Here is an 18,802-nt window from a genome sequence, read left to right as displayed (position 1 = left end):
AATCTAACCAAGCCTCTATATATACCTCACAGTTTGCAGGATGTAAGGAAATACAAAAATATATTAAATGATCCTAAAAGGGAGCTATTAGCCAAACCAATTATGAGAGACACTCTGCAAGGGATCCTGTTTTATTGTTGTTGTTTTTAAGTAATGGCAAATGTAAACTGGGAGAGGGGATTATTATAAAATAAGAAACATGACAGCCTTAACAATTAAGTGCCATTATGTGGATCCTATTCAAATCCTCACTTAAATCAAGCAAATATAAAGGACACAATTTTGAAGCAATTGGGAAAATTGTCATAAAGGTTGGCTATTAGGTGATGTTAAGGGATTATTGTTTATTTACTAGATGTGCTGATACCATGTTAGTTATATTTTTTAAAGTCCTAATGAATTAGATAGACATGCTGAATGTTTTATAGAAGAAATGACATAATGTCTGAGATTTGCTTTAAAATGCTACAAAAATATTGATAATTATTGAAGTGGGTGAATATGTACACAGTTATCTTAAACTGATCTACTTTTTTGTATGCTTAAACATTTCCATAATAAAATGATATATTTTAAAACTTAATACATAAAACAGAATCCAAAAGAAACAATTTCAAAGAATCTCACAGAGCAGCAGAAAGCTTTGGGGCTAGCAAACAGAAAGATGGTTCTCCTTCAGGTAATCAGTACCCAGAACTGGGATACTGATGGCAGATGGGAGTGTTATTATTTAACACATGGACATTGAACAACTGCTGACCTAGGGGTTTCAATCACTAAAAGCGCTCCTCTTTCAGAAAATGCCAGAAATTGCCAAGCATGAAACAGAACAGACAGTACAAACATTCTGCAACACAGAGAAGAGGACCAGCAGAAACTGGACTTCTGAAAAAGAAAAAATCCAACTGAATAACAACATCAAAGTCTCCTGGGCAAAGGTGTTAAAGATTTACAACACTTCTTTAGAGGAAAAAAATAACTGGTTCAATTTACAGAGCATCTCCTATGTGCCAAACATTTAATGAGCATTTAAAAGCATGATAAAAAAAAACTTGTTAAGCATGAAATAAATCATCTATAATGCAAAATCACTGATTTTAGTACTTGGATATTTTTAAGTAATTAGTAGATTACCTTCAAAGAGTTCTAAGTTAAAAGTATTAGGGGCCAGGCACGGTGGGCTCACACCTGTCATTCCAACACTTGGGAGGCCAAGGCATGAGGATTGCTTGAGGCAAGAAGTTTGAAATCAACCTGGGCAACACAGCAAGACCCTGTCTCTACCAATTAGCTGGGTACAGTGTTGCATACCTGTAATCCCAGCTACTCAGGGCTGAAGTGGAAGGATCCCTTGAGCTCAGGAGTTCAAGTCTGCACTGAGCTATAATTGCACCATAGCACTCCAGCCTGGGTGACAGAGTGAGATCCTGTCTCTCTATTTTTTTTTTTTTAATGTTTCTGGATATTGCTATAAGCAAGTGGCTGAACCAGAACCTATAGTAATTGCAGGAAGAGCCATGAGAGAAGCCACACCTTCCAGAGGACATGCCTCAATAAAATGTACCTCTTTCTGAGTATGCTGAATGTCAAACAGATGTACTGTTTAGAGAGGAGTGTGGAGGAGACAGGGTGAGGGAAGGAGGGGAAGCAAGGAAAGAGGGAGAAGGAAGAAGGGAAAGAGAAGGAAGAAAGAAAGAAAAAAGGAGGAAAAGGAGGAAGAAAGGAAGGAAGGGATTTAAGAGTGAAAATTTAATAAGGCATTTATGGAGCAGTTAGAAAGCCACAACATTCCTGAGAACAGCATTGTATACTCAGGGCCATCCTTAATAGAGAAATTTTGAGAGCACTTATGGCAGGCAAGCTCTACCTCCTGGGCAGGGAGAGATACTAAGGGTGTCTGCTTATTATGCCATGAAATTACTGGCAGATTCCCAGTTTCTGGTCCACTGGATGATTTTGACCCACACGCCTTCCCTGAAGCTTTAAGGAAAAGGTAAAAGTTAAGTTAAAAATTAAGCTTTTAACTTTGACACAGTGATGTCAAAAGATTTGGTGAATGATTTATGGGGCTAAACTTGGTAATCCTAGGAAGTCAATATTGTGTAAAATTGAGAGAAAAGTCTTCACAGCAGAAGAAGAAATCACTTTTTTGTCCCGAATCAGGTTAGTCTCACTCTTATAAGGGGCTCATTAAATGAAATGAGCAATCAGTTGATTCCCCAGAGGGCCATAAGGGGGCATTCCCTGGCAAAGATATTATTGAAAGTACTTAGCAATAGGGGAAAATTTGGGGAGGGGTGGAATATGCCCTATCTTCTGAGGCTTTTCACAAGAGAAAAAAGAACATATTTTTAGCAATCAGTGTGAGGTTCACAGGGACACAAGGAAAGAGAAGTATGTGTTGCACAGTGTGTGATGCTTGTATAGCTGTGGTGTGCTGTGTCTGTAATGTGTGTGGCACACTGTGTATGCCTGGTGCATATGTGCCCATCGTTTATGTGTGTGTGTGGTTTTGTGTGTGGTGTTTGTAGTTTGTACTTCCGTTTTGAGGATGCAGTATTGTAACATGTTTATATGTTTGGTTTGCTATGTGTCTGGAGTGTATGTGTGGAGAACATAAGTGGAGTTTGTACCATGTGTTTATGTTGTATGTATGTATGTGGTGCATATGTATGGGTAGTTTGTGTGTGCATTTGGTGTGCATGTATATATGTATTGAAATAAACAGCAGCCCCAGAAGAGGTTGCAATGTGTGATAATGATGGTTGACAAATTGCTTATTCAAAAATATTTTGCAAATCCAGTCTCAGGACTTTGGTATCTGTGGGGCACTAGGTATCATATAATCTGAAATGGTAAAATCCTGAGGTCTAAGCTGACCAGCACATACTGGTGCTGAATTCTGATGGTAAGGGGTTGCCTGTTAGGAGACCGCTCCATTCTGACTCATCCACTGAGCTTCTTGCCATAAAACTTTGCAGCAGTGGCTGCTCTATCCACGGAAACTGAAGATATGGACAGGGGCATGTGGAAGTATAACGAATGATTAGCCTCTGCTTGAGTTGGTCTTATCAATAAGCAGACAGTATCTTCCAGCTCTATTAAGATATAGGGGGGAAAAAGGAATTTGTTTTACCTTTGCTTACTCCTTTTCTGACATTCTTCCTTTCTTTTCGTACTGCCAAGTTTCTGACCTATAGCAATCTCCTTCTGCCTGAAAGGCTTCTTTTAGTGTTCCTTATAGGGCAGGTCTACTGGCAATGAATTCTTTCCATTTCTCACTTTGGAGGAATATTATCATGGATTTAGAATTCTGGATTGGCAGGGTTATTTGTTTGTTCTCTGTAGTTTTCAGGTCTTCCATATATTTTTAATCAACCAAAACAATCACAAAAGTAAAATAAATATCAAGGGAAGCACATAATGGAGGTGAATGGGCACTGCTGTGATGGAGCAAGTTATCCTTGGAAGCAGTTTTAAATCAGAGAGGAGTACTGGGTAGTGTTTGGTCAGTTGCCTCTCTACATTATGCTGACATCAACATGTTTTGCACTCACAGTGGGTGGAGGCCAAACCCTTCAGCAAGAAGAGAAGCAACTTCAGCCGTGTATGCAAATGGATAACCGGTTGCCTCCCAAAAAAGGTAGCACTTTATTCTGTTCTATTAAACAGGCTTTCTCTTTCTTAAATATTACATCACAGATTCCATGTGGAAGAATATTTTTGTGAAATACGTATGGGGTCTTAAAAATGTTCAGAAAAGAAAGTAGAAGAAACCAGTCCTACTATAGTTTTCCACCAGAAAAGCCCTAAATAAAAAGATTCTACGTACTCTGATGGCTCACACTTTATTTTCATTTTTGCACGCTTGTCAGTTTATCATTTAGTGGAAAATATCAGAAAAAAACTGAGCTATTTTGGTTCCATCTTCAAGGATAGATCTGTAAGAGGAAGTAAGGCAGGGTGAATGTTCTTGAGGCCCTGCATTCTTGGACATCAACAGCAGAATGTGTACTGAATATTTTTTGAGAGAAGCTGTTTATTTTAGGCAGGGTAGCGTAACGACAATAAAGGATTACTGCTATTGGCTTAGCGTTGTGTCAGTGTCACAGGGGACAAAATCCCAGAAAAGGAGATGAGCAATAGATTGTATACTTTTTCAACTTATGTAAAAGTTACTGTATATTAAATTATTTATTTCTTCTTGTATCAACGTTGATACTTAATTATTTTGATTGTTTAAGTTGTCCGTTTAATCTGCATTCAAAGTTTATATATATATATATATTTTCTATATATCATTTATTTCTGCCCTTATGCATTCATTTCCTTTTAAACTCTTTGGGTTTGTTCCTTTGTTCAGTTTCCAAGTGTTTAAATTCTTTCTTTTTTGATAAATATATTTACAGATGCACATTTTACTCTGTCCATGAGTTTGATATGCAGTATTCCTATTACTCAATCCCAAACACTTTAGAATTCCCCCTGTGGTCTTCTTTTTAACTTAAAACTGTTTAGACAAAATTCATGGACTTCCTGGAGCAATGTGGAGGAGAGAAATGAGTAAAACTCAAAAGCGTATCCCTAAATGACTAAGACAATGAGCCCTTCTCTGACATGGTGACAATGACTTCCCGTTTACCATGTAGAGACTTTTTTCTCTCCTGCAGGGGTATTTACAAAGTTTCTGATAGCTTTCTAGATCCATTCACTTCCCTAAGATAATGAGTTTAGGCTGAAAATCAAAGGAAGGGCTGGCTGATGGTTAAATTTCTCAGGGGTATTCTTTCACCCCCTTCTATTCAGCTCTTAAGTTCATATGGCACAAAATTTCTTGGCAGTCCACTGACAAGGTAAGAGGGCAATGTGTTCATCTTCCACTGACCATGTAAGTCTTTGACATCTAAGCATTTTAGGAGAGGGTCTCCTACTATATACTATCACATTGCTAGGACCTTGGTATTTGATTCCTGTTGTCCCCATATCATGGAAGGCCAAAAATCCCAAGATCAAAAGTCCACAGTGAAACATCTGACTTCAATGCTCAACTTATGTTTTGAGGCCCCAATCTTCACTAAGCCCTTGGCCTGAATATTTCATCTTTCCTCTTAGATCACCCATGCTTTTTAAAAAACGGTTTAAGTGTATTTTATCTAATATTCTTATCTTTTAACAACGGAAGCTCAGGCTAGTCCAGAAAACTAGCCAACTATTTGTTGGGTACTAATGCTTTTTTTCATTTAACAGTTTATCTAAAGAGTATTCCACAATTTTCAGCAGAGATTTTCCTTAGCATTTTTATAGCTGCAAATGACTTTGGTATGGATGGATATATTATAATTTATTTAAATGGTCACTGATTTATAAACATCTCATTTGTTTACAGTCTTTTACTAGTTCAAACGATTCTATAAGAATGTTGCAAAATGATATAAAATTCAATTCAATAAGATGATATAAAATATTTATACATCTAATAAAATAGCTTCCAATATATAAAGCAAAAAAGTCTTATGAAAATTATAAAGATACCAAATCCTAAATAAAATATTGACAGAACAAAACAAATCTAAGAATTTATAAAAACATTAAAAAAGCAACCACCAGCACTAAGTCAGGTTTATTCTTAAAATGAAAGGGTAACTTAATGTTAGAAAATGTATACATGTTACTCCACACAAATTAATTGAAAGAAGAAAACTGTATGGTTATCTCAATAGATATAAAAAATCTAGTTATTTATGACATTAATATTTATTTGCAATAAAAAATTCTTAGTTAACTATGAATGTGCGGTAGACAGAATTCCAAGATGGCACCCAAGCTCCCTGGCCCCTGTTTTATTCTTGGGTGGAACAATGAGCACAGAGGATACAGCCCAAAGCCCAGGGGTGGAGCCGTGAGCCACAAGAATTATCTCCAGAACTCATGAAAAATCCAACATTGGCCTGGCTGAACTTCAGAACCTTTATGGATTGATGACTCCTTTTCTCCTCTATTTTTCCCACCTTGGAACTGGAATGTCTAGAGCTTTATCCTACGCCTGTTCCACCATTACGTGGTAAAAGTGTTAGGGGCATATAACTTGTCTCTTTAGTTTCACAAGCCCACAGATAGAAATTGTGCCCTAGGATGGATTAATCATAGGTGCCTCTTCCACACCCGATTTAGATGATGAGATTTTGGACTTTGTGCTATGAGATTTTGATGAGGTTTTGAACTTGAGCTAATAATGTAATAAGATGAAGAATTTGGGAAGCTTGAAATGGGTGAATATATTTTGCATGTGAAATGAACATGAGTCTTTAAGGGCCAGATGGTGGACTGTCGTAGGCAGAATTCTAGGTTTCCTCTCTAGATTCCCAGCCCCTGGTGTATACACACTTTCTCCCAGTTATTTAAGCAAACATTAAGCTAGGTGCTGCTTCAAGGGGTTTTGCAGATGTATTATGGTCCCAAATCAGTTAATCTTAAATACGGAAATTATGCAGTTAGGAGAGATCTAATCACATGAGCCCTTTAAATCTGGTTGTACAGGTCAGAGAAGAGTAATTAGATTCAAAGTGTGAGACGGATTCAACATAAAGTAGATTCCCATTGCTGATTTTGGAGATGGAGGGGGCCATATAGATTAACTTTGCCTGTTTTTGAACTTCATAAAACTAGATTCCTATAGTATATACTGTCTGGTGTCTAGCTTCTTTAATTGAACATGTTTTTATTGAAATTCATCCAGATTTATCCAAATTGTTGTGTATAAGTAGTTCTTTCCTTTTATTTTTGAGTAATATGGATTGTATTAACATACCATGATATGTCCATTCTTTCCAAACATTCTGCTATTTTGAATAAAGCTGCTATAAACATTTCTGTACATGTTGTTTTGTAGACATATACCTACATTTCTCTTGAAAAAAATACCATTTGTTGAAAAACACTTTACTTTCCTCCAATGAATTGCATTAGTACATTTATTTTTAAAAAGTTAACCATATATGTGTATCTGTTTCTGGACGCCCTACTTTCTTCCATCAATGAACTTGTTTGGCTGTACAACAACTGATTACTCTAGCTTATATCAATAAGTAATTACTTTTTTTTTAAATGCCATTTTTTCTCTGCATTGGGCATATATGAGTCTTTCAACCAGAGTATTTTTAAAATGTCGGAAAAGGAATAGTTTTCTTGACAGAAAATGTCTTTGTTGTTATTAAGGGTACTTATGTCCAAGAGTAACACAGGGTATTTATAAAGGGTCTTTGAAAGATTGGCTTAATTTTCTTGGAATTTCTAGTTTGAATTATAATTTTAAGGAGAATATGGTATTATTATATTAGTCTCACATCTTCCTATTATATAATAATTATCAAAGGTCATTAAGTACAATAAAATTTTAAATTAATATCTAGGGCTCCAAATTTCTGAATGTCCCTCCTATAGTTAAAGTATGTTTTTATCTCAGCTGTGTCAACAATTGCGACTTTCTGTTTTACTTTGTAGTTCCAGGTTTCTGTTCCTTTCGCTATGGATTGTCTTTCCTTGTGCACTGTTGTAATGTTATAATAACAGCACAGCGCGCATGCCTGAACCTCACAATGGTAGTCATGGTGAATAGCACAGATCCACATGGTTTGTCCAACACCTCCACAAAGAAGCTCCTGGATAATATAAAGGTATATCAATAATTTTCCCCACAGTCAAATGTTTAAAAGCCTGTCTTGCTAACTAATTTGTGTAGATATGGAATTGTATTGATATGATAATATAATTGAAAAAGAAGCTCAAGTCTTCATCTACCTTGCCAGGAGTGACCTAAATAAAATGTCCCATGATTAAGATATGCCTCAATATTTCTGAAGGGCTTGTTGTGTAAATCCTTCTATGTGAGAGAGAATAAAACCCAAGAGTTAGGGTTTCTTTACAATCAAGAAATTTAGACAAGAGAAAAAAAGGGAAAGCATTTTAAATCAGAAGTGGAAGGTGAAGACACATTACATTTTTTAAGTTTTTGACATGCAGGATATTTAAATGTTTCATTAATTTCATCTCTGGAAGATAATCAGTTGTTATCTGCCAGAAGATGTAGATGCAGGAAAAAATAAAAACAAGATAGGTAATGTCAGTAAAGAGATGGAAATTATAAAAAGAATTAAAAAGCAATACTAGAAATCAAGGAAATCATAACAAAGAATGCTTTTGAGGGGCTTATCAGTAGACTCTACACCACTGAGGAAATAATTAGTGAACATGAACATAGGTCAATAGAAACTTCCGAAGTTGAAATGCAAAGAGAAAGAGAATTTTAAAAAATTAACAGATCATTCCCAAATTGTAGACAGTATCAAATGGTGTAACATGTGCATGACCAGAATGCCAGAGAGAATAGGAAACAAGAAATATTTTTTTAAAAAATGGCTGAGAACTTTCCATAATTAATGACATCAAACCGCAGATCCAAGAAGCTCAGAGAACACCAAACAAGATAAATAGCAAAAAGAAAAACAAAGAAGAGCCACCTAGGCATACCATATTTAAATTGCAGAAAACCAAGACAAAAAGAACATTTCAATAAAACCAGAGGAAGAAAATAACTACAGAGGAACAAGTATAAGAATTACAGCAGACTTCTTATCAGAAACCATGCAAACAAGGAGAGAAAAGTGAACTTTTTAATGTATTGAAAGAAAGAAAACCCCTGCCAACTTAGAATTCTGTATTCAATAAAATTATTGACAAAATTGAAAGACTAAAATTTCAAGCTGTAGCTATAATTTGAAAAAGCCTTTATTGTCTTTCAATTTTTGTCCTTCAATTTTCCCTCCATATGTATGAATTTACTGCCAGCAGGCTTACCACAAAAGAAATGTTAAAAGATGGTAGATTTTAATCCAACTATATTGATAATCACTTTAAATGTGAATGTTCTAAACACACCAGTTAAAAGACAGAAATTGTTAGAATTGATAACAAATAAAGATCCTCAAATATTCTATCTACAAGAAATCCTGTTAAAATATAAAGACTCAGATAAGTTAGAAGTAAAGGGATGAAGAAAGATGTAAACTATGCAACCATGAAAACACAAATCAAAAGAAAACTGAAGTAGCTATATTAGTTTTAGACAAAGCAGAGTTTATAGCAATGAAGATAACCAGAGATAAAGAGGGCATTACCCAATGATAAAAAGAGTGAATTCTCCAAAAACAAATGATTCTAAACATGTGTATCCCTAAAAACAGAGCAGCAAAATATAGGAGGCAAAAACTGTGAGAACTGAAAGGAAGAATAGAAAAATACACACTTGGTAACTGTTTTTTATTTGTTAAATCTGTTCTTTGTTAATTTTTTTTTTCATTCACATTTTTCCTTCTCTGGGTTTGACTGAGCATTTTATATGATTGAATTTTATCTCCTCTCTTGATATTTCATTTATATTTGAAAAAAACTGTTTTAATAGCTTCCATAGGTTTTATAATATACATTTGTAATAATATAAATCTACCTCCAAATAACACTATACTATTTCATGTATCATGAAGGCATCTTGTAACAGAATATTTCCAATTCCTCTATCCCATCTCTGTGACTACTGTTATTCATTTTATGTATCTATATGTTATAAACACTCAAAAGATTCCTTCAGCAAAAAGTTATCTTTTAGATCAATTCAAAAATAAAATATTTTCCACTTTCATTTATTCTTTTCTAATGGTCTTACTTAAATGTAGATCCACATTTTTTAGCTATATCACTTTTCTTCTACCTGAAGAACTTCTTTTAACATTTTTTTGTGGGTTGTGCTTTTGTTGTTGCATATAAGAAATCTTTGCATAACCCAAGATCAAAATTTTTTTTTTTTTTTTTTTTTTTTTTTTGAGACGGAGTCTCACTCTGTCCCCCAGGCTGGAGTGCAGTGGCATAATCTCGGCTCACTGCAAGCTCCGCTTCCTGGGTTCACACCATTCTCCTGCCTCAGCCTCCTGAGTAGCTGGGACTACAGGTTCCCACCACCACGCCCAGCTAGTTTTTTGTATTTTTAGTAGAGACGGGGTTTCACCATGTTAGCCAGGATGGTCTCGATCTCCTGACCTTGTGATCCACCCGCCTCAGCCTCCCAAAGTGCTGGGATTACAGGCGTGAGCCACCGCACCCAGCCTCAAAAAAAATGTTCTATGTTTTAGAAGTTTTATAATTTTTCATTTTACTGTTAAATCTATGATTCATTTTGAATTACTTTTTGTATATGTTGCATTAAAGATCTTTTTTTTACATATGGATATACAATTTTTTTCAGCCCAGTTTGCTGAGAAAACTTTTCTTTCTCCACTGAATTGCCTCTGAATGTTCATTGAAAATTAGTAGTTGGAGGTGTAACACTACCTACTGCTAATTTTAAGACCTACACAGAGTTATAGTAATAAAGACAGTGTAGAATTAGTGTAAAGACAGAAAATAGATCAATGAGATGTAATAGAGAGACTGACACACATATGAACAACTGATTTTTCAAGATATGCAAAAGAACAAACATAAAACTGGACTTCATCAGAATTTAAAATACTGTTAAGATAATGAAAAAACAAGCCAGCGACAGGGGCACACGTTTGCTAATCATATCTTATAAAGAACTTCTATCAACACTCAATTAAAAAACACAACCCAATACAAAAAATGGAAAAAAGATGTGAACAGCTATTTCACCAAAGGAGATACACAGAGGAAAAATACTCACATGAAAAGATGCTCTATATCATTTGACATTGGAGACAAACATCAACTACAAAGACAAATTACTGCACACTGATTCAAATGGCTAAAATTGTAATGATTGCAAATACAAAGTGTGTGCAGGAATGTGGAGGAACCAGAATTCTCCTACAGTCCTGGTGAGAATGCAATGTGGTACAACCACTTTGGAATATACTTTGTCATTTCATAAAAAATTAAGCATATGCCTACCATATGAGACAGCCATTCCACTGCTAGTTATTTACTGAAGAGAAATAAAAGCATATGTCCATTCAGAGACTTGTACATAAATGTTCTATAAACATTTTTGTCTAGCTTTATTTCTGATAGCCAAAAAGCTGGAAATAACCTAAATGTCCATTAGTAGGTGAATGAATGAACAAACTATGGCACATCCATAAAATGGAGTACTACTTAGCAGTATAATGGAATGAACTACTGACACAAAAAAAAACATAGATAAAACTGAAGATAATTATGCCAAGTGAAATAAGCTAGACAATAAAAAAGATTACATACCATAGGATTCCCTTAATATAAAACTTCTAGAAAATGAAAACTAAGTTACAGTGACAGGCAGCAGATCAGTGGTGGGGGAGGGCAGGAGGGAGGAATTACAAAAAAAAAATAGAAAGTTTTTAGAGATAAAGAATATGTTCACTGTCTTAATTGTGGTGATAGCTTCACAAGTATATATATAGATACAGTTTATTGTGTCAATTATCTATTTTACATAAATCTGTTCTGTATAAAATCTATTTTGTATAAAATCTATTTTATATAAAGTGTTTTGAGTTATATTCTTAAATATTTATGATATTCCAGTGCTTTGGTTTAAATACTGAGAACCTCATATTCTAGAGAAATGGCTACTCACGGGAGTTGTATTTTAGAGTCTTCACTATGGCTCTAAAAGAGGAGGGAGCTCTTGAGCTACAGAGCTTGAAAGATTTCTCTAGCACATGCATCAGCCCACCACCCCATGAAACCTTTTGCCTTCCCATGAAATTTCCTGTCACAATTCAGTTTACTGCTACATAAGGTACTACATTTAAAAATGAAGAAATAGAATACATAATTATTCTAAATAGAAAAACACACCAGAAAATTATTCCACAAAGCAGATCTAAATTGTAGTCTAACATTACAAAATAACCTAAAAATTAGTAAAGCAATAATAGCTATGGAAGGAACACCATGGGGCAGTATCTACAAGAACTCAAAGTAGACATGGCCAGACCACAAGAGGCTTTGCTTGGAGAGCAGATGAATGAAAGAAGGAAATTGACAGGAAAGGATTATGAAAAAGTCAGAAAGAACATTTTAGAAAAAAAGACGAAATAACAAGAAAAACAAGGAAGAACAGACAGATATTTTACCGCAGTAAGAAACACTGATTATAGAAAAGGAGATGAGAAAGAAGGTAGATGAGGAATATTCTGTAGTCAGTCTTCCCTCTTCCATCAAAGTCACGGAGATTGTGTCATTATTCTTTTTAAAGTGTACCAACCTGTTAGAAGTTCTACCATAACTTGCAAGTATATATTCTTTTATTACTAACGGGATGACACATTTGTATATTTCTGTGACCTATGTTTATTGATCATTTCCATTTTGTTCTCTTATAAATTATCTATTGATACCCTGGATACATTTTCCTTATTGAGGTATCATATATTTCTTATTCATTTATATGACCCATATAAATGTATATATATTTATTTCTAAGATTTACATAGAGTCATTTATACATTTATATGTGGAGTACTTTGTTCAATGGCAACTAGTTAATGCACTGAATAGAAAAATATAAACTGAGGATTTATCTTTCTGGTGTGAGTAGTTTCAGTCTGAGCTCAGGGGATTTAAACCAATTCTGGTGAACTTTTTTTATTTTCTACATTCTGCTGTGGAGAGTGATAGCTTTAAGCCATAAGAAAAATTATCCAAGATTTTGAGTGGTCTGTTCACATGCATAGGGAGAGTTGAACAAATGCCTGCTGGCCCACCTGATATGGGTAAGGGTGAGTATTGACTTCCTTGGTGCTTCCTGTGATTAAAAACAAGAAAAACAAAACGAAAAACCTGGCCGAGCATTCTGCTTCATCTTCTGTGTAGCCTCCTTCCCCTCAGTGGAAAAGATCTGGAACTTCCCTGGCACCCAGGCTACTATACGGATGTGCCTCACTGGTTATTACTTGGTATTCTCAGAGAGTCACTCCTACCAGATTTTTCCCTGGAAGTCCTTTTCCATCCAAGAGAAATATTACACTCTAGAGGCCACAGCTATAGGGTGACAGTGACTTGAAAAGGAGAGAAAAAAAGAGGAATCGAGGGATAATAGTGATGATAACAAACATATGGATTCCTACCTATTTTATTTAATATTCAACACATCAGCACAGTCACTGTTTACTCAGGAAACTCTTCTTGGTTTAATATGTTCCTCCTAATTATGCCAGTAACAGAGAAAGTTTAGAAAATGCCACTATCATAGACACTTCCAAATAAACTTTATCCTGCCCTCCTCTACTACCATTAAGATTTCTTCCTGTTAAGTGGGTCCAAAAACTTGTGCAACCTCCTCCCTCATAGTCTCAACGATAAATTCAATATTAGGATTTTTTTTATCATTCTTTTTTTTTTTTGATACAGAGTCTCGCTCTGTCGCCCAGGCTGGAGTGCAGTGGCCGAATCTTGGCTCACTGCAAGCTCCGCCTCCCAGGTTCACGCCATTCTCCTGCCTCAGCCTCCCGAGTAGCTGGGACTACAGGGCCTGCAACCACTCCCGGCTAATTTTTTGTATTTTTAGTAGAGATGGGGTTTTTTAGTAGAGATGGGGTTTTTTAGTAGAGACGGGGTTTCAGTGTGTTAGCCAGGATGGTCTCGATCTCCTGACCTCGTGATCAGCTCACCTCGGCCTCCCAAAGTGCTGGGATTACAGGCGTGAGCCACTGCGCCCGGCCGTCATTCTTTAATAATGTAAAAAGAAACAATAGAAGGCCCTCTAACCTAGGAATGGACTAACAAATACATTTCTGGAAAAGATATGCCACATCAGAGCCAAGTGAAAGAAGAAAAATGGCCTTTTTCTTTTTATTGTTCCTTGCAGTTGTTTTCACAGCTCAGGCTGAGAACTCTTCATGGTTTTATCTCTTCTCTCTATCACGACTTTGCTCTCTGGGAGCAACATGTATATGGGGAAAAGTGGTTTTGCAAATCAGCTTAAATTAATGGAAGTGTTAGAGAAAGCCAACAGGGAAGAGGAAATTCACAACTGCAGTATAAGTAGTACTATGAAGTGCAGGAAATTAACTATTTAAATGTATGTATGCTACGCAGGAGGAGTTTACATGCAGTTTAGCAACATTCAAGAAACAAGCATTAAATGTCTATGCTGTGAAAGGTACTGGAGGGAGGTACAGATGGTGTCCTTGGCTATGAGGACTTTACAGTACTCCAATGATAAAATGTAAATATGTACAGAAAATGGTGTGATAAAAGAATAAAGAAGGTCCTGTGATAAAGAATACTAGTAAGAGGGGAACTACTTTACACGAAGTGAACCAGAACAGTTTCCCTGAATCCCTAAATGTCACAGTAAATTTCTGATATGCAGAGTGATTCAACTTGTCCCCCCTTGTCTTTTAGAACCCTGTGTATAATTGGAGCCCAGATATCCAGGGAATCATCTTGAGTTCCACCTTCTATGGTGTCATCATCATCCAAGTTCCTGTTGGATACTTCTCTGGAATATATTCTACAAAGAAAATGATTGGCTTTGCATTATGCCTCAGCTCTGTGTTAAGCCTGCTCATCCCACCAGCAGCTGGAATTGGAGCAGCTTGGGTCATTGTATGTCGAGCAGTTCAGGGAGCAGCCCAGGTATTAAAATAATGCTAAAACTGAACAGAGTTTAAATTCACAGGAAGTATTAGAGATTAAATGTCAAACCTTTCTCATTTCAGGGGATAATTGGAACAGCCCAGTTTGAAATATATGTCAAATGGGCTCCTCCCCTGGAACGAGGCCGACTTACTTCTATGAGTACATCAGGTAAAGAGTTAGAGCCTAGAATGTTTGAATCCTATATTCATCTCATTGTATTACATTCTTCCCTAGAGCCTTAAGAAATGTGTGTTTTGAAAGGTCAAGGACTTTGGAAGTCATCTATTTCAGAATTCTTGCTATGAAGATGAGAGAATTGTATAGAATGGAGAAGAGGCATCCTTATCTCAAACAACAGAGAAAAAGAGAGAAAAGAAAATATTTTTATTATTTTCTTCTGATATTTGTGTTAGGATACACAAATTTATTTCACAGGAAATTGTTCATTGCTACAGTGAGGCTACATTATCTCTACTTTCAGATGCCTGCATTAATTAGGGCTGTTCTTTGTACCTACTGATTAGGGTTTTTGCTGGGACCCTTTATTGTCTTACTTGTGACTGGAGTTATCTGTGAATCTCTGGGCTGGCCCATGGTCTTCTATATTTTTGGTGAGTCTCTTTCTGTAAAATCCTAGTTATTATTCAGAATCTAAGAAAAATTTAAACATTAAAACCCAATATAATGTAATAATTCATATAAAGTTAATATTAAAAATCATGAACTCCACTGAGTGAAAGAGAAGTCAATACTCATTAAGTTCCTATCACAAGCAAGGTATTATGCTTAGAACTATACATGTATTTTTGTACATAACTTTTATAATTCTATAATGTAGGCGATATAGATGCTTATGCTTTTATATGAAACTCTCCAGGAAAAGGATGATCAGAATAAATAAGTTTACGGATTTCAGAAATATATTACTTTTTATACCTAACATTCAAAGCATGATGTGGAGCACTACCACATAATCAAACACATTAATTTCTACAGTAAAAGATGAAATCTGTGCAAACTAGAACACACAAAAAGGACTATAAAGAAATAAGGTTTACAAATAAGTGATAAAATCACTTTTGGCTCTCTGATCTTGGTTTTAGGTTTGTGAATAAGAAAATGTGGATCGGTTCTATTATACCCATTTGATATGTGAGGAAACTTCAAAAGGCTTAGGTAACTTGATCAAAGTCATATACTTAAGGCAAAGTTGGAAGAATTTATTTACAAAATGATCACTTAAAAAGGTAGGTATGAGATGCGGTGGAATCCTAGGAATAGTCCAGTTACCTGGGGCTAGCGATACAGGAGCTCAGAACATCTAGCATCCCCAGGTCCAAAGGCATCAAGCAAGGAAGTAGTTATCAGAATCCATTAGGAGAGCCCTATAGAGCAGGATGCCTTAAAAGAACTCATGATTTTTCATAAAAGGACACATAGATTCAGGTAATCATAAGACAGAGCTAACCAGGGTTTGAAAAGACATCTTGATCTCACTCAATTCTCTCTCTCTCATCTCCGCCTGGAATTTCTGTTGGCCAAATCCAGGTGGAAGCAGGGGACATGGGGGCCTACTGATGTTCATTCAAATCAGCCAACTGTAGCCAAAGCAAGGTGAAGAAGGATGAAGAGTACATCTAGGGGGACAAACAGAAGACATCCAATACATACAGTGAGCAGATGGCAGAGGCATAATCTGAAAACACATCTTCCATCCTCAAAATTCCATTGCTGTTAATGACTGTGTTAGTCTTCAGTAGTAGACAATGGTCAGTATAGTGATGGAACATAAGCCCCTTATCAGGAAAGGGGCTGAAAAAACTGAAAATGTCTAGCCTGAAGAAGAGAAAACTTGAGAGAACATACCTTGTAGGACTGTCATATAAATAAAATGCAGACCTGTTTTGAATTACAAAACTAACTCAAATATGCAGAAATTACGGGGGAGCGGGGGAGCAGGGGTGAGGTTTCAGCTCCATATAAGGAAAACTTCTGAATAACTAATGCTGCCCAACACTGCTGATCAAGGGTTGAATGACATCTAATATTTATGTTGTATTTCTATGATAAGTTCATGTACAGCAATGTACGCCACTTACAGTTATCATGGGTGGCTTCATGAAACTCAAACGAAGGTGTTACACAACTACACATTGTACTATGATAATAGCTTTACTGTGAAGTCCCTCACATATTTTTTCCTTATCACTAAGAATTGTGGAAAAGGGATTAGATGACAGCTGTTTAGGAATTTAGGTGTCTGCGTCCCACAACCCTTTTACTAGAAATTATGTGATATCCACGTATGTCAAATGACCTGTCTGTTAGTGGCAGAGGGAAAACTAAAACCAAGATTGTTTTAAAATTCCATTTGAATATTCTTGCCAATAAAGTTGAACAAACCTGAATAGATACTGTTTTAAAGAATAAGACAATAATTGTATTTAAGCAGCTGATAATTGCTGGAGATTACCAAATAGAGTAAATTGAGTCACAGACTTACATTTGCACTTAAAATGGCCTGGCCAGCTGGGCGCAGTGGCTCAAGCCTGTAATCCCAGCACTTTGGGATGCTGAGGTGGGTGGATCACCTAAGGTCAGGAGTTTGGGACCAGCCTGGCCAACATGGTGAAACCCCATCTCTACTAAAAATACAAAAAATTAGCTAGGCGTGGCTGTGCGTGCCTGTAATCCCAGCTACTCAGGAGGCTGAGGCAGAAGAATCACTTGAATCCGGGAGGCAGAGTTTGCAGTGAGCCGAGATTGTGCCATTGCACTCCAGCCTGGGCAACAAGAGTGAAACCCCGTCTCAAAAAAAAAAAAAAAAAAAAAAAAAAAAAGGGCGTGGCCATCCTGCTATATTTGTCTCCTAAAGACTATTTCAGACTTCTTAACTCTTCTCAAATCTCTAAAATGATTCCCTTTTCCTGTCTTCTATCTCAAGTAACCTCCCTTTGACCACTGAAATCATTGCATAATCTGTCTGTACCCATTGCCTACACTTCCTAGCATCTCATGCTCTCCTTAACTCACATCTGACTAGTATCTGTGCCATCAAACACAGCTGTTGCCAAGATCACTTATGGCTTCTGTCACCGCTGCCCTGAGGCCCAGGCCAGAGGGCCCTTGCCCTAGATTCCACACTGTGGAGAGCCCATTCTAGCCCCTCTCTAGCTAGGCTCTCTTCATAGGGCAGGTGCCAAGACAGTAGGCTCAGTAGAGCCCATGGCTCTGCTTCTAATCATTATGCCTGGAATGTCTTGCTTAAATAGAACCAAGGCTATTGGTTATATTGGAAAAGACCAGCAGGGCTCTTCCCAATATCCATTGAACTGGGGAGTGACCAAGGGAGGTAGGAGGCACTATTTTCAGAAGATATGAATGGTGCACAATGGGGAAGGCAAGGGTTTCCACATATATCCATTCGAAGTACCTAGTGAGGTGGGAATGGATCTGGGTAAGAATAGGTCAAGCTTCAGACTAGTCGCCAGAGATTTGTGTTCAGAATTCTAAATTTAAACATGACTCTTCAGGTCATTTTTTTCCCTTTGGCTTCTTTCAAAATTGTCTTTGATTTACTGAAGTTGAATATTATATTGTAACCGAAAATCAAGTTAGTTGCTTACCACATGTAGAGTCCAATTAACAAGAGTGGGGTCTGGTACAAGAAAAGTGGATTTATTCCAAAGATAGCTTGGGGAAGGGACACAAAATTTCTTGCTTTTAAATGTGCCGTTTCACCTTTGGAGCTGAAGTGGCAAAAAAAAAGTGAGCATTTTCATATGGTAGGGGAGGAAATGAGCAAGGGCAGGGGTCCCCTTGCTACCAGGCAGTTATCTACTGCACAGTTGAGGTAGCACTTTCATGGACAGAAGTAGGTTGAAAAAGTGATCAAAAAGGGCATGTTTTCAATATGCCCTCCTGGTGGAAGAAAGTTCCAAGGCCACTCCTGGAGAGTGGGAGTTCTGAGGCCATGCCCTAGAGATGAAAGTTCCCTGGCAATTTGGTCTGCAAATTGACTGTCAGCTCTGGAGGAGAGTTATGTCTTGAAGCATGTAGTTAGGAGAATTTTTCCTATAGCGAATGTCTGGTGAGGGGAGGAGTTGAAACGTTATATTTGCATTTCTGAAGGGCTAAGCTGGAAATGAGAAGCAAGAGGAAAAGG

General features: G+C 36.6%; 1 protein-coding gene across 2 annotated transcripts in view; it reads left to right on the top strand.

Moving 5' to 3' along the window:
* The first annotated feature begins 2,110 nt into the window (after window positions 1–2,110).
* The window catches only part of SLC17A1 (solute carrier family 17 member 1), a 38,616-nt gene continuing 21,924 nt past the window's right edge, over window positions 2,111–18,802 (top strand). Inside the window, exons 1-6 of one of the 2 annotated variants that reach the window (XM_030817405.1) lie at window positions 2,111–2,163; window positions 3,560–3,643; window positions 7,501–7,673; window positions 14,401–14,634; window positions 14,718–14,805; window positions 15,162–15,248. In XM_030817405.1, the coding sequence (XP_030673265.1) occupies window positions 3,610–3,643; window positions 7,501–7,673; window positions 14,401–14,634; window positions 14,718–14,805; window positions 15,162–15,248 (616 nt within the window). In that variant the 5' untranslated portion in view covers window positions 2,111–2,163; window positions 3,560–3,609. Of the gene's footprint in view, window positions 2,164–3,559; window positions 3,644–7,500; window positions 7,674–14,400; window positions 14,635–14,717; window positions 14,806–15,161; window positions 15,249–18,802 lie in introns of those variants that run through there. The other variant, XM_030817406.1, reaches the window with a different exon arrangement.

This window comes from Nomascus leucogenys, chromosome 8 (assembly GCF_006542625.1).
Source record: "Nomascus leucogenys isolate Asia chromosome 8, Asia_NLE_v1, whole genome shotgun sequence".
In the NCBI taxonomy this organism is placed as follows: Eukaryota; Metazoa; Chordata; class Mammalia; order Primates; family Hylobatidae; genus Nomascus; species Nomascus leucogenys.
Note: the sequence above shows the minus strand (reverse complement) of the source record. Positions and strands in the feature narration are given on the sequence as shown.